The sequence below is a fragment of the Rutilus rutilus genome, assembly GCF_951802725.1.
Source record: "Rutilus rutilus genome assembly, chromosome: 19".
Taxonomy (NCBI): domain Eukaryota; kingdom Metazoa; phylum Chordata; class Actinopteri; order Cypriniformes; family Leuciscidae; genus Rutilus; species Rutilus rutilus.
Window position 1 is genome coordinate 26358111 of NC_140232.1, and position 24899 is coordinate 26383009.

General features: G+C 36.7%; 3 protein-coding genes across 3 annotated transcripts; 1 reads left to right on the top strand and 2 right to left on the bottom strand.

Annotated features, from left to right (window-relative positions):
* Nucleotides 1–5048: 5048 nt before the first annotated feature.
* Nucleotides 5049–11123, bottom strand: plk2b (polo-like kinase 2b). Its single transcript, XM_084389331.1, has 14 exons — nt 10859–11123; nt 10467–10574; nt 10262–10378; nt 10019–10148; nt 9747–9930; nt 8895–9093; nt 8658–8805; nt 8485–8579; nt 8233–8362; nt 7931–8011; nt 7653–7812; nt 6471–6600; nt 6205–6315; nt 5049–5651 (listed from the first exon to the last, which is right to left on the bottom strand). The coding sequence occupies exons 1-14, from the start codon at nt 11048–11050 to the stop codon at nt 5460–5462; spliced, it is 1977 nt and encodes a 658-aa protein (XP_084245457.1). The 5' UTR covers nt 11051–11123; the 3' UTR covers nt 5049–5459.
* A 1139-nt stretch (nt 11124–12262) lies between these two features.
* On the bottom strand, nt 12263–15586 carry LOC311278580 (ATP synthase subunit C lysine N-methyltransferase). The gene is made up of 6 exons (XM_084389531.1): nt 15468–15586; nt 14835–15014; nt 14498–14602; nt 13621–13761; nt 13054–13104; nt 12263–12698 (listed from the first exon to the last, which is right to left on the bottom strand). The coding sequence occupies exons 2-6, from the start codon at nt 15003–15005 to the stop codon at nt 12537–12539; spliced, it is 630 nt and encodes a 209-aa protein (XP_084245657.1). The 5' UTR covers nt 15006–15014; nt 15468–15586; the 3' UTR covers nt 12263–12536.
* Nucleotides 15587–16456: 870 nt separating this feature from the next.
* Nucleotides 16457–22081, top strand: rab3c (RAB3C, member RAS oncogene family; the record flags this gene model as incomplete). The annotated part of the gene is made up of 5 exons (XM_084388564.1): nt 16457–16608; nt 18058–18279; nt 18947–19065; nt 20869–20993; nt 21891–22081. Exons 1-5 carry the CDS (start codon nt 16591–16593, stop codon nt 22079–22081), a joined length of 675 nt encoding a protein of 224 aa, XP_084244690.1. The 5' UTR covers nt 16457–16590.
* Between the last annotated feature and the right edge of the window lie 2818 nt (nt 22082–24899).

A 24899-nucleotide genomic window follows, 5' to 3' on the forward strand; every position in this document is an offset into this window, starting at 1 on the left:
TCCACAATGGCCAAGACCAGAGAGCTGTGTAAGGACATCAGGGATAAAATTGGAGACCTGCACATGGCTGGGATGGGCTACAGGACAATAGGCAAGCAGCTTGGTGAGAAGGCAACAGCTGTTGGCGCTGCGCAATTATTAGAAAATGGAAAAAGTTCAAGATGATGGTCAATCTCCCTCAGTCTGGGGCACCATGCAAGATCTCACCTCGTGGGGCATCAATGATCATGAGGAAGGTGAGGGATCAGCCCAGAACTACACGGCAGGACTTGGTCAATGACCTGAAGAGAGCTGGGACCACAGTCTCAAAGAAAACCATTAGTAACACACTACGCCATCATGGATTAAAATCCTGCAGTGCACGCAAGGTCCCCCTGCTCAAGCCAGCGCCTGTCCAGGCCCGTCTGAAGTTTGCCAATGACCATCTGGATGATCCAGAGGAGGAATGGGAGACGGTCATGTGGTCTGATGAGACAAAAATAGAGCTTTTTGGTCTAAACTCCACTCGCCGTGTTTGGAGGAAGAAGAAGGGTGAGTACAACCCCAAGAACACCATCCCAACCGTGAAGCATGGAGGTGGAAACATCATTCTTTGGGGATGCTTTTCTGCAAATGGGACAGGACGACTGCACCGTATTGAGGGGAGGATGGATGGGGCCATGTATCGTGAGATCTTGGCCAGCAACCTCCTTCCCTCAGTAAGAGCATTGAAGATGGGTCGTGGCTGGGTCTTCCAGCATGAGAACGACCCGAAACACACAGCCAGGGCAACTAAGGAGTGGCTCTGTAAGAAGCATCTCAAGGTCCTGGAGTGGCCTAGCCAGTCTCCAGACCTGAAGCCAACAGAAAATCTTTGGAGGGAGCTGAAAGTCCGTATTGCCAAGCGACAGCCCCGAAACCTGAGGGATGGGTCTGTATGGAGGAGTGGGCCAAAATCCCTGCTGCAGTGTGTGCAAACCTGGTCAAGAACTACAGGAAACGTATGATCTCTGTAATTGCAAACAAAGGTTTCTGTACCAAATATTAAGTTCTGCTTTTCTGATGTTTAAAATACTTAAGTCATGCAATAAAATGCAAATTAATTACTTAAAAATCATACAATGTGATTTTCTGGAATTTTGTTTTAGATTCTGTCACTCACAGTTGAAGAGTACATATGAAGAGTTCGGTTGCAAAACGCGATAAACGCCATTTTTTGACATTTGGATTTTATTATTGGAAATCACTGTTCAGATGTACCTTAATCTATGTGTGAATTGCTGCCATTAATAAGATTTAAAAATGTACATTTTAAGCCTACTACAAAATGTATTTTTTCACAAAACGCGATATCCGCCAGCCCAGTTTCTTTACAAAGTGCGATATAACGGTTAGGCTATAGAACGTTCAGGATGCTGCGCGAGCTCAGGATGTCAAGCGAGGAGAGAGTCACCGCCGGTGAAGTGCTCCGAGTTTGCTCAGTGATTTAAATTAACGATAATATCAAAACATAAAACATATATTTTTAAAAAGAGGATTCAATAGGCTAACTAAAAAACGTTTACCATTTAATTGTTTATACTGTAGGCGGCGAGCTGTCAGTCACGTAGGCTACGTCACTGATCAACAGCTGTCTGTCAGTCAGAGAATCAAAGCTTCAGAGTCAAGCTAACGTTATGGATCTGATCATACAGGTTTGGTTTTCAGCAGCGGTGTGGAAGGAGCCTCCACTCTTTCTGTAACAAGCTACAAGTCGTTTATCTATAACTAACTTAATCTTACTTATCTAAATTGTAACTAATCACGAAGCTGTTTAAGGATGGTTGAACCTGCAGTTTGTTTGCTCTGACAGCTCAGCTAGCCAGGCAGCGCAACGGTGTTTTTTTTTATTTATTTTTTTTTATGCCCACTGTCCCTATGTGAAGCACAAGCACACAGACGTCCGTACGTTGTTATCCGACCTTTTCATTCAGGGACTGCCCTGGATTACTGGCACACGCCATAGTCACTCACATTATGTTTATTATGGCATTATGTTTTTGAATATTATGAATATTTACGATTAATTGATAAATTATTGTTAATTTTCCCACTGATGATCCAAAAGATTTCTTCAATGGTATTACAGTAGTAGAATATAGCCTATGGTGGATATATAGCGTTTTGCAAAAAAAAAAAAAAAAAAAAAATGTTATGTTATGTTATGTTGTGTATGTTCTGGCCAAAACTAACTCAGAATCGTATTATTATTAATCAATCTTTGTATATACTATTCCATATATTTATGATGTATTTTTTTTTTTTACCAATTTAAGATGTTTGACAATGTTAAGATAATTATGTTGCATTTTGGCATGGTTTTTGACTTATTTATGATCTATTTATGGACATAAAATAAAATAATAAATATCCTGGATTTGAAGAATATTGTGTCCCTGGCCTTCACTGAGCTCAAGTAATAGTTTAATGTACAAAAAATTGTGAATGAACTTGACTGTTGATGTCTTAAATAATAATGTCAAATAACCAACATTTCTCAAAATGGATATATCTCGTTTTGCAACGAAACTCTTCATATGATAAAAATTACAGACTTCTACATGCTTTGTAAGTGGGAAAACCTGCAAAATTGGCAGTGCATCAAATACTTGTTCTCCCCACTCTCTCTATATATATATATATATATATATACATACATACATACATACATACATACATACATACATACATACATACATACATACATACATGTGGAAAAACATTCAGACCCTCCGTCTGAAATTATCCGTGTTTCCTACTTCAAGGCTTGTCAGTAAACAGGCACTATTATGATTGGCCAATGTCATTGCATAGGAAACAGTATCAATGCCTCCTATTATGCACAACTATTGCACATAAGTGTTTTGAAAACATTTGCCATAAAAAAACATAATTTACAGACAAAGCATTATGAAATCATTAACTTACGGTTTGTGATGTAGCTACTGTCAGATCCAATCCAGTTGCTGCTTCATTTTTCAACAAATTTCTTTGTGAACTCGCTATTACACTGTGGCTCATTTACAAAACAAAATGCTCCAAACAAACATATAGTCCTCCGACATTATGAACACTATGAACGTTCTTTCACTCTTTCATTCCTTTTGTTGACAAACTCAAGTGCGTGGAGTAGCTATGTCAGAAACTAAACACGTATCTGTATACTGTATCCAGTGTAGACAGTGTCAGTGATTATAATGGATTCTAATGAGGACACTGGCAAAACCAGCAATGCAAGTTTGAGAGGTGGCGCCTCGCCAAATCTCGCGAGAATCACAACTTGCTTTACGGCACGATGTCAAATACATCAACAACATATGAAGCAGGCTCTAAGACACTAGCACGCATTTCAGGCGTGAATCATGGCAGAGTCGATGAAGAAAGCGCGGTCAGTAGACATCTTCTGAGTCTATCTGTGCCTGTTCGATGTCCGACGCTTCCATCCTACTGAACAGGTACCGGTATACAGGGGATCAGGCCGCGAGTGCAGAGACGGCTCTGTGTGAGTGGTATTTACGACAGTAACATTAAATACAAGTACTCCACAGCTACTCTAGGGGTCGCTGTTTGACAAAAAACGGAAACTGCATAGTATGCCTTTAAAGAAATCGTTTTTTAAGGACTACAACAAATGGCTGGTAGGGACTACACGACATTACTCCCGGGTTAGTGACATCACGAACCCTAACATTTACATTAACCCCGCCCCCAGAACACGATTTATAGATGATCAAGACAGAATATGCTAATCAATGACTAGAAGATAACTACAAATAAGCTACATAAATTCATCAACTAACCATTCAGAATGTTGTCTACATGTTGTCACTTCTTCTTGAGTTGTCACTTCGGTTTGAATATAAAAGGCTAAAAGTTTTTGAAATTTTCAGTGCATGTCTGTGTGAGGTAATTAAAGCTTCTAAGAACGAGCTGTTGTAGCGCCGCCCTCTGTGCTGGGAGCAGCAGCTCATTTGCATTTAAAGGGACACACACAAAAATGGTGCGTTTTTGCTCACCCTCAAAAAGTGACAATTTGAACATGCTATATAAAAATATCTGTGGTGTATTTTGAGCTAAAACTTCACATACACGCTCTGGGGACATCAGAGACTTATTTTACATCTTGTGAAAAGGGAATTATACCACCCCTTTAAGCAACTGAATGTCAGTGGGTGGGGCCTATGGTGCAATGCTGTATAACTCTTCGTCAATGTTTTGCTCATTGTTAGGAGACACATGACAAATTAAAAGTGTTCTAAAATCGGCTTAAAAGCCAAAAATCTTTGATATCCTACTACGACATCATACACTACTACCGGAATTTATGTGAAATATGTCTGACTGCCCAAACACGAGACACAAGCGTTCATAGCGCACAAAAAGCCGCACTGATAAGTCGCGTGTGTATCAGTCAAACTGAATTCGGAATAGAATACAATTCTTTCTATTTATCCATGCCATCTCTCGCGACCGAATTTTGCTTCGTATACCTTGACCCTGCGTGTATGTTGACATGGTTACTTACGAATCATGAGTTCTTTGTCATTTTGCCGTTATTTTTATAGAAAACTAAATTAACTCAAATTTCCCAGCAGTCTGAGAACACAGGCTTACTTTTCTGACCAAGTGAATGTGATGTTCATTCTACTACAGCAGTGGCAGTGACGTAGCTTACTTGTTGAATGATTGGCTGTGAATATCTGTCACTTAACTTGACCACACCCACTTGAGTAAAAGCCCTCATAAATCTCTAATATGATTTAATAGAGTGGTGCAGATATGACGTCAGAACCCGGAAATCTAATTCGCCACTGGTTCCTTCAAGATTTTCCTATAGGGTTTTTCAATTTATGAGTAAAATAAAGCCTGTGGTAAACATAACTTGAAGATACATAGGCCTAGATGTTTTGTTCTACAACGTATACTGCACACACTCCAAGCTGTCTTATCTAGTTACTTATTAAAAACTTATATTTTCAAAAAAGTCTAAAGAAAAAAAATCATAATGTTAGAATTTGTTTTTTTTTATTAATTAAATAAATAAATAAATAAGGAAATATGTACACAATAAATATTCTGTAATGACAGGGGAGAAAAAACAATAATTTTTGCAGATTATTACATGCATGTGTGTTCCATAAACATTTTACCACACAAACACACAAGAAGTCAGTTTCTTGTCAAGGTATCCCTGGTCCCAGCCCAGATTTTCTTTCCTCCTTATAATCTTTTCATCACATCATTCCTCTTCACTACAGTCTCTGAATTTCAGCATTTGTAAATCTACAGAGTCTGTCTCAGTTACTGAAGACCTTTCCATAGCTCCATCCAGTTCACATCCAGTGGACTTTCAGTTCAACAACTCCTCTGTGCCCTTGCATTGAAATAAATCATAATTTCTTGCTGAGTCAGTGGCCAACTGTTCTCCTCATCTGTCAATCTCAGTTGCTTCGCTGCAACAGCATGTTCAGGGCATACTCCAGACGACTGCGCAGGTCCGCGGTGCAGCCCGTGCCGAGCAACGTGCTCAGTTGGAAGGTGGTGGAGGTTCGCTCCTCGTTGATGTACGTCAGCAAGTATTCGTCCTGCTGTGTGCACAGGATGAGCTTGGTGTGGTCGTGATAGAAGTTCACCTGTTCGGAGATGAAGAAATAACTTTTGTTATTCTTGAACTGACGTGAAACACTTACATCCCGTAGCAGGATGTTATTACAGCAGGGTTTGTGACCTTCTTCTTCCCACAGTGCTATAGTGTACACAGCTTTTTATCTGAACAGACAGACCTGACTGATAACTACCCAGGGCTTTTGATGGGCGTAGAGAGCACTAGGCAGTAGCTTTTTACATGGGGAATAAAGCTCTACCAACGTTTGCAGGAGTATGTGTTATCTACTGCTGCATTAAAGAAATAGTTCACCCAAAAATTACAATTCAGTCATCATTTACCCTCATGTTGTTATTTTTTGGTGATGTTAGGCAGGATGTTCAAGCTTATCTTTTCTATACAATGAAAGTGAATGGTGACCAGCTGCTGCCAAGCTCCAAAATGACAAAAAAAAGCTAAAAGTTATGGTACTTCGATGATGCTTTTTGCTAATCGTCAGAATGATGAAATAATTTTAATTTATGGGTGAACTATCCATTTAAAATCTGCTTTGTAGTAAATATAAATGACCATAATATTACCTGGAATGTGCCATCATTGAAAAGCATCAATAAAGCTCTGTCTGATTTCAACCACTGCAGAAGATATATTCTGGTCTTCTGTGTATCTGGTTCACTTATCACATCCCCTCCCTGAATGAAAAATAAGGATAAACAATGCATATTAACACAACAGCTTCTTGTACAGCCTGAAATCTAGACCAGAATGTCAAGTCTATGACTTTAAGACCTGTAACAAATTCAAAGCTAAATACAAACAGAAGGGGTTCAACTAAGAGTGCACTCACATCCATCAAATTCTCCTCCATGTAGTGGGCAAAGTACTTGAGGATGGTGACCTGGGCCACAGCACACTCGGGAGCCTCAATAACAGAGAAAACAGACTTCTGGCCGAGCGCAGCATATTGATGAACAGTCCTAAAAATGAAGATAACATATTTATCAAAAACTACACAATCAATGCAACACAATCCTCACTGTTTGATTCTACAGTTATATATACATATATATATGGTCTATGACTAATGCTTGCTCTTGATGTGTAATGCAATTTGTCATTCAACTGACATTTCCAGGATATTGGTGCAATTGTTCTTCCTTTTAGAAGATCATCTAGAAACTATGCTGAAGACTATGGATGGAAATCATAAGGAATACTATTGGGTATATTAAATATGCACTAGCGTTCAAAAGTTTTTTAATGTTTTTTTTAAAGAGGTTTCTCATGCTCACCAAGGGTGTATTTATTCGATAAAAAAAAAAAAAAAAAAAAAAAAACAGTAAAACAATAATATTGTGAAATATCACTACAATTTAAAATGATTGTTTTACATTTAAATATATTTTAAAAAATCATTTATGGGCAAAGCTAAATTTTCAGCATCATTATTCCAATCTTCAGAGAATTTATTCTAATATGCTGATTTGGTGCTCAGGAAAATATATTATTATTATCAATGTTAAAAACCATGATTTTTTTTCCACAGGATTCTTTATTGAATAGAAGTAAGTAAAAAAAAAAAAAAAACAGCATTTATTTGAAATACTATCTTTACTGTCATTTTGATCAATTTAATGCATCACTGCTGAATAAAATTTTCAATTTCTTTATTTTTTTTTATAAAATATCATTTTATACTGAACATTATAGTTTTGTGATGTCTATATTGACCAGTAGCATTTATTTTGAATTTAAATATTTTTTTATTCATTTGATAAAATAAAGTGTATATATATATTTTTTCAAATATATATATAAAAAAAATATAAAAAAAAATATTATAAAATATTGGTGCATCCCTAGCTTATGCATATTGGTAAGCACCTGCTTCATGAATATGTATTGCATAACGTTTGCCTACTTCAGATATGAATCAAATTGGCATTACACATGAACACTAGTATAGGGTTGAATTTTTTTTTAATTTGAGCGGAAGTGAGTTAGCGAACAGTCAACTTGAAGCACCTACTTCTTGTCAGAGAGGAGACTCATGTGCATTCCGTTGTTGAAAAGGACGCCCACTGTGTTGTCAGACAACTGATAGCCAAAGCCATATTTGTTAGAGTAGTCCACCCACTTAGTCACCCACTTCAAACTATTGCAACCATTTCCTCTGGGAAGGCTATCCGCTGTAGGGAAAAAAAGTACTTTTAGATGCAAAGATCACACATTTTCTTTACTCTACAGAATGGATTCGGTATAGAAAATCCTGAGTGTGAAGTGTGAAGTGTAATATGTCTTATTCACCTTTAGGCATGTGTTCAAGACAGCCTCTCAGAACACTAATAACAGCCTCCGCCACAGTGCCAGTGGTGGTGTCTTCAAGACCTACAGAGAGACAGCGGGATACATTGCATCAGCTAGCGATACTAATGAGCTGGAATCAGACCAAACAGGTGAAACACACACACAGACACACACACAGACAGACAGACACACACACACACACACACACACACACACACACACACACACACACACACACACACACACACACACACACACACACACACACACACACACAGACAGACACACACACACATGCTTACATTCACTGCTGCTACTGCAGCTGCCCAAGCTGCCTCTAACAATCAAATGAATGGTATCTCGTGTCTGCAGCCTTCCGGCAGTTGCCTGGGTAACAAGCTTTCTTGTAGGTGCTGACGGATTTCCTCCTTCCTAAACAGGAGAAATTGCAGCATATGTGTGTCATGAATGACCGAACACTTAACCTTCATTAATATCTCTGAGCTGGTGATGAATTCCTTATTATAGTCTGCTATAAAGAGAACAATGCTCACCTCGGATAAGTGTGTAGTAATCTGATGACTGATGGCAGTCTTTCTGAAGTCTTGACGGAGCTTGAATATGTCTTCCTCTTCTTTGGCCAAGCGATCTGTCGGAAGATAGCAACAGTTATTAATAGGTTCATCTGAAAAGAAGGATGCTATAGTTACATAAAGCAAGCACTTACTTATATTCTCATAGTACTTGGCTTTGTCCTTCTTGCCGCCGAAAAGAGCCGCCGCTGCCTTTTTGAAGAAGCTCTTGGCTGGACTGGAAATGTGAAAGTCTGGGGCAGAATGGCAGCAGCTGACAGGTAGAGTTTCTGGCATGAAGCCCTGCGGCGAAATCAAGACAAAAACATTGACCAAAAATCCAACTACTTGGCCGGATATACTGAAACCTGCGCTGTGACAAATAAACTTACCTGGGTGAAAAATTCATGCTGAATGATGCCGTCCAGGTGCGGGCGGTCCACAGGGTTCTGTGCGAGCATGCCGGAAATGAGCTGTTTGGCAGGGAGAGAGAGGGAGGCCGGGAGGGTGTACCGGGCCTCTCGGATACAGTGGTACGTCTCCTTCAGGTTCGTGGTCTCGAATGGAGGTTTTCCCAGGAGCATGGTGTACCTGAAAAGGAAAATGAATGTAAGATTAATAAGGGTTTGGCTCTTAAAATAATAGTTCAGTCAACATTTACTCAACGCCATGTCATTTTTCATGTCAATAGGTTTTGAACTATTTTTTGATAATATTAGGGCTGTTCTTTTTAATATAATTAACTGAATAAGGAGGACTGGGGCTGTCAAGCTTAAAAAATTATGCAAAAGCACCATAAAAGTATCATAAAGGAAGTCCTCTTTAGTCATATGATAGCTAGTCTGGCAGACAGAAGTTGTTATTCACTTATTTAACAGTAAATAACAATATAAAACACAACTTAAATCTTCAAAAGACTTTAAATATTGCCAAAGACCACTTTTATGGTGCTATTTTAGAGCTTGACAGCCTCAGTTTTCATCTTTTGTGTTCACCGGATGACAGAAAGTACTCGAACAGTACAGAACAGCTCGACACTCACAGCTCAAACTGTGCTACATGTGCTGCTATTATGATATTCAATCAATAAGCTAAAGCATGATCACCAAATACAATCCTGAACAAAAGTAGACATTCATTCATAGAGAGTGAGTCTGAATCGGCAATCAATGCCTATTAATACTGAGCAGTTTCTAAATATATTGCATAGAGGAAACCCTCGGATCTGATGGTGACAAACTCACATGACGCAGCCCAGAGCCCACACGTCAGACTCCCAGCCGTGGCCCTGTTTGTTCAGCACTTCCGGGGACAGGTAATTGGGTGTACCGCAGATCGTTTTGCGTCTGTTGCTGACTGGCTCTAGTTTGGCTGCCAGCCCAAAATCTCCCACTTTCAGATCCATTGAGTCACTCACAAACAGGTTGCCTAGAATGATAAAACATAAAAATTGTAACTACTTATGAACTGATGGAATGTTAATATACATCATACGAGTGCGTAAATGCATGCATACCTAGTTTCAGGTCACGATGCAGGATCTCTAAATCGTGAAGGTATTTTAAAGCAGACACTGTCTGTTTCAGGTAATACCTGACTTCAGGTTCTGTTAGGACTTTTCGTGCCTTCAGTATATGGGCCAATGACTAAAAAACAATACCAGGAGTCAGTTAGGGAGAACACAATCATTTGCATTATATATTATGATAGAATTCCTCACTTTAAAACACTTTTTAAAAAAAGAAGAAAAGATACTTACTCTTCTACTGCAGTACTCCAATAGAATATATATGTTGTCTTTGTCTTCAAAGTGGTGGTAGAAATGCACTATGTGTTTGTGGCTGAGAGATCTGTGCAGGTCAATCTCTCGGTTTATCTGGATTAACACAATATAAAACATCAGTAAGAGGTCTCGATCAGTCACTCATGCAATCGTATTTACATATGCAATGTGTCTGTCCTACCTTCTCTCTCTGGTGCGGTTTTGACACGCGCGTATGCGGGATGATTTTGGCTGCATAGACTTTACTTGAAGACAGGTCGGTCATTTCATAGCACTTTGCAAAGCCTCCCTGTGGCATATAGAAAGTATAAGATAAGTATAAAGTTAACCAACTCCAAGAAAAAGAGATTTTCAAGAAGCAATGCAGTCATAACCAGTGCACCGATAGATAGATAGATAGATAGATAGATAGATAGATAGATAGATAGATAGATAGAAAAGCAATGCAAACATGCACAAATACAATGAATAATGTTTTTTCCCCCACATAAAATAATACAATACTTTTATATAAAAAATAAAATAATTAATTAATTAAATAATTAATATCAGGATTATTATTGCGGCTATTACCTTTCCCAGAACTTTTCCCCGGCAGTAACATTTCCCAGTATCGGGGTCTGTAATGATTCTGGAATACTCTGTGCCCGTCCGACTGTTATCCTCTGGCTTTTTCCTTCCTTGCTCACTTATATTATTGAGCTCACACATCTTTTCGTTGTGTGCCGTTATAGTTGGGTAAGAGGTATTCCTTAGTGTCTCCATAACTCTGTAACTGTGTGTACTGTCACAGTGCTGCTGTACCGGCGTGTCTCCTCGCTTTTATACCTCAGCACCGGCGCGCGCCTCTCCTCTAGACGAACTACGTCACGAGAGGGGAAGACCCTATATGGCGCGTGAGGTCTGGTGTACAGTCATCTGTGAACTACCTCACTCTATCCATTATTAAACATCCTAGACACTTCGCACTCGCAGGCACCTACTAGACAAATATTATAAGAGAGAATCTGGTATATCTGTGCACTGGTTCATATAGTCACACTGCAATCTCTCACAGAAAATTGTTCTACAGATCTTGTTTTTCGGTAAAGGGTGTGCTATTTATAGCCTACACAATACAAATAAGCATCGGCGAGATATTGGCAAAATATTGATATTCAATAAATTAACCATCGTAAATTCATTTGTACGTTTGAAAGAACTAAATCCCATGCATTGGTTCATAGAGGAGTGTCAGAGCATCACCATGTGGTCAAAGTGACATACAACATCTGGCATGTTCCATAAAAAAAATGATACGTACAAATTCCATGTTGTGAGAAATATTATATGTTAGACACACTATTACCTAACATAAAATTAATATAGTTTTAAACATATCAAATATTAGTATTTCCTCTTTAAATTGGGATTTTGACCTGTCCGACATCAGAGGTCTTGACCTTCTTGACTGTATTTAATAATTAAAGTCATGCACAAATGGTTTCATTTTAACATACTTTTTTTTTTTTTACATTAATATCAAAGTAGTTCCAAGCACTATTAGCTTTTCATTTTAATTATCAAAACATATTTAGCTGGGTCCCACATTTTGTGTGCAACCTGTTACTGCATTATTTTTCCTCACTAAAAAAGTGTAACATCCTTTAAAAATATCAAATGTGACACCCAAAAAATAACATTATTTGCACCCTTTCTGCAGCATGATAGGAATACAAGAAAAATATTTTTTTGCATTTCCCTAATTTATAAAAAACTAAGTGTTGACTGCAGTCATTATATATATATATATATATATATATATATATATATATATATATATATATATATATAAAGTTAGAGTTATTTAGTTATTTTTCTTAATTTGTGGGAACTATAATGTAAGACTGAACTACATGTGATGGAGAAACATGATCTTATCCTCAAAATCCTGGAGATTAGATTAGCTATTCTAGGAGATATTAAAAGACCAAGATTATAGGATCAGTTTATTGGCATTAAGGCAATGTTGGCTCTTTATTTCACAGTTTAGTTTAGTATTTTACAACACACACAAGCCATTTGTCATCAAACCCACATGTGGGAACAGAACAGGAGGAAAAAATGTTGTGTTCAATATAAAAACAAGTAATTATTATATGCTTTATACTTTGCATATACTTTGTCTTCTAAAGTGACAGGTAACTTTCAGGTGGAGCTCAAACATAAAACAAATCTTTTTGACACAAGGAAAGGTGCTTTTCTCCTTATCTCATGATGTTGTATGTATGGCATTCATATCATATGCCCAGGCCTGCTCTAGTCCGTCACCCACTGTGGCTGTAGGAGTCCAGTCGGGAAATGGGAAGCGACAGGCAATCACACGAGCCTCATCTGGTAGCTCCTTCTCCAGTTTCCTACCCAACACCTCCATCTGTAGACAACAAAGCACATTGTATTGACCAAGGCTATTATTGGCAAGTCAAACAGGTGATTTTGTTGCATTAGTGTTTTCCATTGAGAAGTGGGACTGTGTTCATCCCCATCTGTCTCACACACCATGTTGTTAAAAAATTACTCGAAAACTCTCCATGGTAACCTAAGCTTATTTCTTCTCCAACAAATCCCAATGATCAGACCAAAATCATTGCGCAATTTAGTAGAATACATGTCTCTTTGTGCTCCTTTTGAAAAGATACTGTACTATCTTTTCTATTTTTAAAACAGTCCTCAAATTGTCTTTTTACCAGCTCAGTATAAATGGAGCAAGGACATCTGCGCATACATACCACTCCGGGTGCCAAGAATACAGTCACATTGTTATATTTGGACAAATTGGTCTGTGAAAGGAAATGGTAAAATTGAATCATCAACACTTGGACATGTGAAATCAATTCTGAAATAAAATAAGCACACGATATGTGTAATTTTTCAAGCAGTTCAACCAGCAGTTTGAGAAGAAGTAATCCATCTCACTTTTCTGTTTCAAACTAGACCAATCTACCTTTCTATGTAACTGAATTGCTGAATAGCTAGGCTCAGTCCTAAAAAAAAAAAAAGATAACTAATTTTTAAGACTAGTCTAAGCAGTTTATGCAATTTATCACTGCTCTGAAGACAGTTCCTTGTGGAACTAAGCTTTCCGATAAAATTCTGATCTTGTTTTTCCCCTTTAGGTTGATTGGTAAACACTTTTTCAACACTGTTGTAACTATGTTTGCTTGAGCATCGCAAAACAGCATCATTTACTCAACCAATGGCATGAGTTAAGGGCAGGACTAATTATTTGACTGGCCAATGGAAGACCAGTTGAAATAGCACAGGAATAACATACTTTACTTTTAACAACATCTTACCTTCCAAAAGTCCTGGTTTATGAAACTGGCAGTGCTGGATGGTATTCCCTTCAACTTTGCTTTGACTCTGGCATATCCAGTTAGGATAGAATTGATTTCAAAGCCAGTGCATTGGAAACCCTCTACAGTGGCAGCAAATACCTACAAAACACATCCAGACCAACACTCTGAGAACCAGGTTCTGGGATATTTATGTCAGTTACAGTCAAACATAAACCAGACTCATATTGTTTGCTCTCCGTATATAAAAAAAAAACACACACAAGGAATATTGTCAAATGCAAGACCAATAATTCTTGCAATTATAAATATAATATATTTTCATCCACATTTGAGCCTCGTAGAGTGTTAATGGGATCTATTTTGGAACGCAAAAGAGGCAGCTCCAGGTAGACTGCCCAGTGGCCATTATCATGGTGTGAAATCACCATAAAAATAGCCCATAGATTAGTCATTTCAGTTCAGAAAGCCAAGCCCCTTGAGCAACATCTAACAGCAAAGTTATAAATAGCCTGTTTTCAAATTATTTTAAATATATTTTGCTTCACTTTCCATATTTTCTCTCCCATCCAGTTGCTAAGCATCTCACCATGTATTGTGGTGAGAAAGTAGTCATCTGCAGAAAGCCATCAGAAGCATCTGAAACAGAAAGTGCTTACAGTAGAAGCAAAAAACTTCATCTGTAAGTCTCATTTAGCACTTGGAGATTCACATTATTTACATTAGCATGTTAAATGCTTTATTCATTATTAGGATTTAGATGTCCAAGCTATGGAAGACAAATACATGCATTGTTATTATGCAAAATGACTAGTGTTAAGCACAATATATAACATATAATTTATCATTAATTATCATGCAAGTGTTAAAGACTCACCAGTCGCCCATCACCTGATCCCAGATCTGCCAGACATCCTGCTCTCCCATGCAGGAGTTTCATTACATTCTGGGTCTGTGTTCTGCTGGAGGGCAAATAAGGCACCTGGACAATATTAATGTAACTTACATAAGTGTTTAATTGGATTGATTTTCTCTCTCTTCTCTCCAGTCTAAACAACAACTGTATCCAGGCACATGGGAAAGTGCAGATTGTTGCCATCTAAAAAGATACCACCCAGGGTACTGAACGAATACAGTGCTATTGGCAGCTCTTTATTATGTATAACTGAGCAAATATATATAGCTGCCAATATATGGTATATTACTTGCAGTACCTTAAGACATGTGGGTACTTTCCGAAAGCCAGGAAGTGCAAATAATGTCCAGAGCCCATAAACCCCCATGAGCAAAGCTCCAGATGCTGCTGTGAAAAGTGACTTTTCCTGAGTATGTTGGGAGAGCTTGTAACTTTTATGCAGAAGCATGACCTCTATTGAATCCTCCATGATGGAACACTAGTGGGAAAAGCAAACAAATATAATATCCATGACTCAGTATAAAAATGTATGTGATCAATGCTGACATGCAAGTCGAAAGTCACATTTTATATAACACTTTTTCTTCTCCACGTGCATGTGGTCGTTGTTCAATAAATATACAGTCAAAATGAAGTTCTGGTGGAGTTCTTCAGCCACTAGAGAACGCTACAAATCCATTGTTTTTAATAGAAACAGCGCCTAAACAGTTTATTTACCACAATAATTTATTATATAGCAGACTATGTAACCTTAAGCAATATAAAGGAGTGTTTTACAACCTGAACGCGTATGTTTCTGTTTACTTTAAAAGCTGTCCACAAAAGCGCGAATGCGTTTTCTTCAAATTTCTTGGACAAACAACCAACCCCTGCACAATCTACCAACAACACATTTAAAGACAACATTTTACACAATTAAAAGTCGGTTTACCTTTTACATGTCAATGTATATATTGCGTGTTTTAGTACGAGGACTACGTGACATTCGTGTAAACAACACAGGCGCATGCGAGAGTGGGATGGGCACTAGTTCTACCAAGCTCATTAATATTAATTATATCATGCTGCCGTCCAATGGCGAGGGCTTATCCAATGAATATTTTTTACATGCAAGCTTCAATATTGAATTGAGTGCATTTTTAATATTAGTGAAATAAATCATCATTAAATTTAATCAGAAGTTACCTAGTGATTTTTTTAATTTGTAATATTTAGCAGATAATTTATTATATCGTCCTGGAATCCAGGAATAGAATAGGCATTTTGGGAGACACAACAAGTGAATAGGGAAATAAATGTTATATCAATATTCCTAAGAAATATTAGATATTAAAATGTTGCCAATTATTACTCCCATTACTACACCTCATTATATGTTGTTTTGTTGTAAATTAGATTAGATACATTGTATTGAATGGGACCACCCATGTATGGCCATTTTACCAACATATTGCAAAAAGTAAAATGGTATATCATTTAATTCCATTATATCTTTCATAAGTTGAGAATCATCTTTATACAAAGTTTGGTGGGCAAAAATAAATAAATAAAAAAATAAAAATAATTATGAAACCTAAGAATTGATTGATGAATGAAAGAAAAATCCCATTGTTTTTGCCTGTACATGTCATTTCATGTCTGTAGTCTTGGTGTCCACTACAGATGACATAGCATAACATTAATTAATAAAATATTTTCAATTAGTTTCTTATGCTCTAAAATAAATAATGTAATGAAAAAACTAAATTCCCCAAAACTTTTCTTTTCTGAGTAAAATATATTGTACTATTGTTTCTTATCTGTTGTGATCTGTCTGAGAGAGAGAGAGAGAGAGAGAGAGAGAGAGCAACACCGCCCCCTGCTGTCGGCAGCCCGCACTCACACTTCAAATGGATGAATGGGTGGAGAGTGTCTGCTGACGTCCATTGCGAGCATCACTGCATCCAACCCAAACAGCCGACTCCACCTCTCCAAAACGGGGAAAAAACTATAATTTATTAGGACTAAATCAGAATCAAGCTCCGTTTATTGTATTGGTTTTATTGTCTGAAACAATGGAGTTGTACGGGAAGGTAAGTGTGCAACGTCGTTATATAAATTAAATGTTTGGTGACCACTTTGGTCGTAATGGAGAGCCACGCAAAAAGAGAAATAAATGGCTAATTTAGTCATACTGGAAAATAAATAAATAAAAAAGATGTAGTTTAAAGAGATTTGCCTTTTGACAGCGAGCATAATCGCCTACTGACCGGTCATGAAATGTTTAGGCTATTCAATTTATGAAACGCAACATCAGTGAAGAGAAAAGCAATCAGCCGTAAAAGCTAATTTATTCACAGGAGCTGCTAATTCAAACATTCTTGGTTGTTTATATGAAAGAATATTGCCAATATGAGTCTATGCTCTCATTTACAGATCAAAATGCTCTTTGTCTATGGTCCACATCAAGTATAGTCATTATGAGCATTAGGTGTTTGAAGACTATTAGCCTTTAATATCCAGGGCTTGGCTGAAAAGAGACGGACCCCTTTAAAAACACACTAGAATGAGCCACACTATAGGCTACGTCTCAAAACCTAGTGTGCTGCCTACTTAGACAACATTGTGGGGTATCATCTGCGCCTTCCGAGTTTGCACGCGCATATTACACCAATTAATCACACTGGTTTCCCAGCTAAGTGAGCACATAACATTTCTAATAACGTAAAGTTATGTTTTATTCCTGGTTACAATTTGAACTGGAGTGTCAAAAGTTGTTTATTTGCTCAATACGTTGACCCAATAGAAAGTTGTAAACAATAAAGTAGGCTAACATAATTTAATATTTCAAATGAATGCATATTTCTTCTAATTTTGACTTTGTTTTCTTTAATATTACAGTACTTCAAAATTGTTTTTAATTAAAAACAGACATTGTCTTTGATCATCATCACATCTGGTCATGTCTCTGTTTGCACCAGCCATGCAAACATGTAAAAAGGGAATCAAGACAGGATGCACATTCATTTATAGTTGACAACTCTTGTGCAAAATATATTAACATTTAAACTAAAATACATTTTGGTTACAAAAGTTAAAGGTGGGATTAAATGCAAAAATGCTGTAGGACATTCACTGGGTTTAAGACGCAGCCATGGACAGCTCCTGGTGCTGAATTTCACACAACCAAATACATGGAGAGGACTGAGTCTTTAAAGAAATACTAATTTATAATTGGGTAACACTACATCTAGTTACTGTAGTAATAACTATAAATTATGCATAATTGCAATTAACCCTAAACCAACCCCTATTCCTAACCCTACCATATAGTAAGTACATGCAGTTAATTATTATTACTCAATACATATAATTACACTGTAACATGGACACCTTCAAATAAAGTGTAACCTATCATTTATTTATACTATCATATAACCATATATGACATATTATAATTATATTTTTAGACTCGCCTATTTTAAGAGTTAGGCTGTAAACCTTTGATCTATTAATCAAACTGTGGCTTTGTGTTCTCACAGATGGCTGCTACACAAGACAACAAACAAAAGGAGAGCTCTGATCAAAACTTTGATTACATGTTCAAGCTGTTGATCATCGGGAACAGCAGTGTTGGAAAAACATCTTTCCTCTTCCGCTATGCCGACGATACTTTCACATCTGCCTTTGTCAGTACAGTGGGCATCGACTTTAAGGTCAAAACCGTTTATAAGAGCGACAAAAGGATCAAGCTTCAGATCTGGGTAATTTCTGCCTCATTCGCGTCATAATGGCCATGGTTCAAAAATGACACAGGCTTTAAGTCTTTTTTTAACTCGGCATCAATGTGTCATGGTTGGTAAAGCACTGAAGAGCTGGATAATCACACATGGAGCAATGTAAACACCACATGGGGTGATGATTAACACTGGCTTATGGAAAGAGAACATAAGCCATTGTCACCTTATCTAGGCCTTTAAGTCAGCATCAGCAAAACTGTTCTGTTCATCAGATCATGGCATGCTTTTCTATTTTAGTCATGCCGTTAAAGCGCTGCCACTTGTAGAGGTGACAAAGCACCGTCTCAGACTCGAGCGCTCATTCGTTCACACATTTGCTGTCTTGACTCCATTTGTCTGTCCCAGACTCAATTGACTCAATTGAATTTAACGTGATTCTCGGTCAAAATATAGGTAGAGATGCACCTCTTTTTAGACTAATTTACTACATATTGGCCTGGTTTCACAGACAGGGTTTAGGATTAGGATTTAGTGAAATTAGGACATTTAAGTATCTTTTTTTAAACGTGCCTTCAAAAAAAAAAGCATTACTGGTGTGCATCTTGAGACAAAACAATGGCACTGACATATTTTAGGCTTAAGCCTTGTCTGTGAAACCGACCAATTATAATGCTGCTCTTGTTATTTTTAGGACACAGCTGGGCAGGAAAGGTACAGGACTATCACCACAGCCTACTACAGAGGGGCCATGGGCTTCATCCTAATGTATGACATTACCAACGAGGAGTCTTTTGCTGCTGTTCAGGACTGGTAAGTTGTGGTAAGGAGTGTTGATGAGCTTTCAGGATCACTGCTGTGTGGGTTTACAGAGGTGATCCTGCAGTTTCCAGCGTCTGCCTTCGTGTCTGTCGATCCCGGAGTCAAAATCTATAAATGAAAGTCATTAATCATGTCAGGGAAATTACTTAGACCTCTTCTTATCTTTCCAATGCTGTATACACAGAACAAAAAGTACAGAGAAAGTACACAAATATTACTAAAGGAGAACTCCGGTCAATTTTAACATTGAGCTCATTTTTTTGTACATTTGGAGTGCTGTCAATACAGAGAACAACGACAAAAATCGGTGTTGCCTACACCGAGTTATTCTATTTTTAAAATTTGCACCCTGTTGACTTCAATGGGGCAAGTTTTAAACCTGCTTTTAGCCTCTTAACATCCTTGATGTGTCATTACAAGTGCACAGGTCATGTGAGTGATTCCTTCAGAGTGAACACGAGTGAATCTGACTGCAGTAGATGTGAAAGATATGTATAAAAATGATGTTATTTAAGCCAGCGCAAATACCTGTGTTTACATCCTGTTTTCGGTTGAAGTCCAAAGTAGTCGATTGCCGAGTTCACGCGCGTGATCATAGGTAGCTAAACCTATGCGCGTGAACTCGGCAATCGACTACTGTGGACTTCAACCGAAAACAGGATGTAAACACAGGTATTTAAACAGGTATAAAAAACATTTTTTTTCTCAGCTCAGCAGATACCGACTTAAGAAATCATTTTTACTGAATTATCTTTATTAAAGACATTGTTGTTTCAGTGCTCAAAAACGGTTTCAAATGATATTTTCAAAATAATTGTATTTTAAATTAAATGCAAATTTTGTCATCATTTTCTCACCCTCATGTCATTTCAGTGACTTTCTTTCTTCTGTGGAACACAAAAGGTGCATCATTTTACATAACATCATAACATTTTACAGTAAGATCTCATTTATTAACTTTAGGAAGTTAGTAAACTAACATAAACCAGCAATGAGTGATATATATTTTTAAGTGTAGTTAATAATGTTAGTTCACAGTGCATTAACTAATGTTAACAGATACAACTTTTGATCTTAAAAGTGTATTTGTAAATGATGAGAGTTGCATTAACTAATATTAATAAATGCAGTAGAAGTATTTTTCATTCTTAGTTCATGATAACTAATTTAGTTAACATATGAAACCTTATTGTAATGTGTTACCTTCAAGTCGTCTGAAGCCATACAATATTATTGTGTGACTACGGAGCCCCTAAAGGGACATGGTCCCTATACGCAAAGTTTCTCGGGGGAACGCAAACATTTTGCGAGAGAACGCAAAAGCATTGACTTATTATTTTTCCTCCCATCTCACGTATTCTCTTTCACCACTACGTCCCTTGAGGGGCTTCGTAGCACGATAAACATTTTACTGTTCAATTAAATTACATTGGAGATTGATTAATCCTGTTAGTTTAGTAAAATAAAAAATACTTTTTGTAAAAGAAAAAAGATTTATGTCACGATGACCTGTGAAATACAATACTTGAAGGGCCATTACATCTCTGGATTAGAGAAAACAAAAAACATGCTGCTAAAGAGATGAGAAAAAGGAAGAGAGATGGACAGAATATAAACAAGTCTGTCTGACATGAAGTTCCCATTGATTTTCTGTGGCATGATGACATTCTCATACAATAAAACTGACAATGTTTTGGTTTGACTGAGTCTTTCACATCTTGTCCTGGAGGATGTTCCAGGGCATTTGCACTGACGACAAGCATGTCTGCTCGCTTTTGTCTCGTCTCGTGTCAGGGCGACCCAGATTAAGACATACTCTTGGGACAATGCCCAGGTGATCCTTGCAGGAAACAAATGCGACATGGATGAGGAAAGGATAGTGTCTGTGGACAATGGGAGACTGCTAGCGGAACAGCTGGGTGAGTATATATATATAGTATTGGCCAAAAGTGTTGTCTGGAAAAGTCACATTTTCACCTTGATCTTAAAGATTTTGTAAGCGTATTGCGTTGTCGTGCTTGGAGACAATTGTTTTATCTGTGATAATGCACTGAAACATGGCAAATTGTTTGGATGTAATTTTGGCCAGGCTGTCATATAAAGAAATTATGATCACAAGCAAAAATTAGAGAACCAACAAAATATTAATTACTGATTATGTTGTAGTCAATGCATGCTTTTGCTCTTATTTACCCTCCTATTTTAAATATTTAAAAAATAAAAAATATTTTCCTCGTATTTTGATTGTTTAATCAAACTTGTAGGGTTATTAAATATATATATTAAATATAAATATTTTATGTATATATCACACTACTAGATTTATAATTTTTTTTAAAGAAATTAATACTTTTATTCAGCAAGGTCACATTCAAGTGATCAAATGTGACAGTAAAGACATTTATAATCTTACAAAAGATTTATATTCTAAATCATCAATAAATTAACTTCTAAATCAAAGAATCCTCCCAAAAAATATCACAGTTTCTACAAAAATATTGAGTTTTTTTTTAACATTGATATTAATAAGAAATGTTTCTTGAGCACCAAATCAGCATATTAGAATGATTTCTGAAGGATCATGTGACACTGCAGACTGGAGTAATGATGCTGAAAACTCAGCTATTCATCACTGGAACAAATTACTTTTAAATAAATGACTATTATTTTAAATATATTCAAATAGAATACAGTTATTTAATTTGTAATATTAATTCATAATATTACTGTATTTTTGATCGAATATAATCTTCAACCCCAAAACATTTATACTTGTATTGTATATTTCATTTGCTTACCTCTCTCTTTCCCAAAAGGATTTGAGTTTTTTGAGACAAGCGCAAAGGACAACGTCAACGTCAAGCAGACATTTGAGCGTTTGGTGGACATCATTTGCGACAAGATGTCAGACACTCTTGAGGCCGACCCAGCCGTTTCCACGGGAACGCCCACAAGCAGACTAACTGACAACACGACGCCACCGCAACAATCTGACTGTAGCTGCTAGTGTTCACCGTCCAGGCCGTTCGCTTGTGGCTCGAGCGCTGTTGCCAAGCTTCTGTATTCTGAGACAGAGAATAAGTTACTGAACCCCAAATCTTTGACCTGGCTTCAACTCCTAGTTTTTTGGTGTTAATGACATAGCAAACTAGCAAGATTGTGCCAAACACAAGTGTCAAACCTTGTCCTTTCTTTATGCCATTATAGCAGTATACAGGTCTTATTTCAGGGGTTGCTAGTGTACCTGTATCCTTTATACCGCAATATCTCTTGTATTAGTAATCCGCAGTTACAGTATAAGCATCGAGTCGAACTTTAGATTCTCCACATCATTCCCATGTCTCTCAGGGGAATTATAAACTTCTGCAAATTTATAAATTCTATATACTTATCTAACTTGTGTGCAGCGTGAGAGGAAGTTGTACTCGCATTTTGCTGATGAGTTGGTTGGATATGTTTGTGTGCAACTGTGTGTACGGATAATGAGAAAGTATGAGAAAAAAAATAAATGTGGCCTTGAAATGATTCTGATGTCTAGATCCAGTCTTTCTCATGGTTCTGTCCAGACAGCTGCTGTTGAATCGGTATTTATTTTCAAAAAATTCTAAATAAATAAAAATAATTCAGTCTGATCCAGGGTTAAAACTAAAAAACTTAGTTTAACTTGATATGCTAAAATTACTACAACTAAAAATAAAAAGTAATAAAAACTATATTGACATTTAAAATAATAAAAATGACAAAACTCAAAATTATTAAACCTTGAACCAAAATTAAAACAAACAAAAAAAACATATTTATATATAGAAAATATAACAAACACTATAATAGCATTTCAATGATACTAAAATAAAAAATCTATCCATCTAAAAAAAAATTATAAATAAAGAAAAAAAGAAAGCAATAGATTCTTAACTCAGAGGAAACAAGAGACATCATCATAGAGTCAACCCATGCTTTTATTTTGGTGCATATAAAAACATTTTTATTGGATTTTACCAGTTTTCGTACGTAAATTTTATTTCTACAGTTCTATCCAATAGACTGCAATAAACAAGGAGTCCAATAAACAACTACACAGTCTTGTGAAACCTCCAGACAATTTTCTCATTCAATTCACATAACAAAAGGAAAAAATAACAAAAAATAAAGTTATCCCTAAATATCATTTGTCAAATTCTGTTTGTGTATTTCTGTCATGATTTAAAAAGAGACGAGAAGGACACACTGATTCCCATCCATTCAGGGTCATTAAGAATCTACAGTATACGTGTCAAAATGAGTCCCAAATTGAGCGTTTGGGTTTTTTGTGAAGGATGCTTCAACCCCTCTCTGGATCTGGAAATCAAAATGCCCTGTTATTCCCCAACAGAAAGATGTTTTCTCTCTCATATTGCATGAAACGCAAATGATTTTCAATGTTTCAGTCAGACGAACACAGCATAGACGGAAATATGACGGACTTACAGTTGTTCGCGAATCCAAACCCACCACACTGGCCTGCTTTTACCCTGCCCAGTGAGGTCTGACAACTTTTGTCTATTTTTTTCTTTTCTTTTTTTTTCTTTCCTTGGAGCATTTATGCCACATAAACAGGAGGAACACAACAAACACATCTAGGTCAGTTTCCAGCCAGTAGTTTCTTTAGTGCAGCAAGAGGATAAAAACTAAAGAGCTATCTGTAAGGCACAACCCTCAGGCCACAGAACCACTTTCTTTTAAAAAGAAAGAATGTAAAATAAACACAGTAATGACTATAATTTGGCTTTCCCCTTTCTCTACGCAATCTCTCTAGAGACACATATCAATGGGATCATTACATACTAAGAATAACAAACATTCTCTCAGTAAGAGTTCCATAATACAACACCATCACCAAAAGGGATGATATAATCATTTACAACATAATAAGAGTGACAATATGTACTGTACAGCACAATAAATACATGTATGTAAACAGATAGAAATGAGAAACAATGTAGTGAATGGAGACAATACAAAAAAATATTAAAAAAACAAACTTGGCAACAGAATGAGTTTTAAATAAAGCAATGAAAAAGGGCTAGTTTCAAAAGGCTTCAATATCATACATAACATTTGATTAGATATATTTACTGCATATGTATAATTAAAACAATTTATTTAGGAGAACTGACTGATAAGCCTGCCTTGCTGATGCTACAGTTTGATTAAAATGATTTAATATGCTAGAAGCACATCAAAGAGCATTAATAAATAATACTTGTATGAAAACAACAAAAAGAAGAGGATACAGTAGGACACTTGACAGAGATGAGTAAAGCGGCAATTAAAACCATTACCACTGGAAATGTTTGGCGATGTCAAAAATTACCAAGATAAATACAATCAACAAAAAACAAAATGACATGAAAACGTACAGTGCGCTTTGCACTAAAGCTGATTGTCCTGTGATCATGTGACAACAGAAACCAGAACATTGAGCTTCATCATTAATGTCAGTTGTTTTATGTTTAACTGGCCAGAGACATATGGCACCAAACAGCTATTTTTGAGCAGGCCAATAATAATAATAATTGCTATTATCATTATTATTTAATTACAATACAAAATCTTATTGTTAATGCATGAAGTGATACCCAGGATTCATTTGACTCCATTATTAGCATGTTTTTGTACATTTTTGGTTGGCACCAAAAACATTTAAGGCTTAATCAAGCTATTGTTTTATAACAAAATTATTAGATTTTGTTCTTGGGGGAATTTTTAAGTTGAAATATGACCATGTATTATCAAACTGAGGAGATATGTTTGAACTCATGCATTCATTTAAATAAATTATTTTC

Excerpts from the sequence above, each read along its gene's own strand:
- plk2b (XM_084389331.1), bottom strand. The coding sequence starts at position 11,050 with ATGGAGACACTAAGGAATACCTCTTACCCAACTATAACGGCACACAAC. Across the intron at positions 10,149-10,261 it reads TGGAGTACTGCAGTAGAAGA|TCATTGGCCCATATACTGAA; the intron begins GTAAGTATCTTT and ends ATTGTTTTTTAG. Across the intron at positions 7,813-7,930 it reads TCTTGAACACATGCCTAAAG|CGGATAGCCTTCCCAGAGGA; the intron begins GTGAATAAGACA and ends TTTTCCCTACAG.
- LOC311278580 (XM_084389531.1), bottom strand. The coding sequence starts at position 15,005 with ATGGAGGATTCAATAGAGGTCATGCTTCTGCATAAAAGTTACAAGCTC. Across the intron at positions 14,603-14,834 it reads AAGTACCCACATGTCTTAAG|GTGCCTTATTTGCCCTCCAG; the intron begins GTACTGCAAGTA and ends AATATTGTCCAG. Across the intron at positions 13,762-14,497 it reads GATCAGGTGATGGGCGACTG|GTATTTGCTGCCACTGTAGA; the intron begins GTGAGTCTTTAA and ends TGTGTTTTGTAG.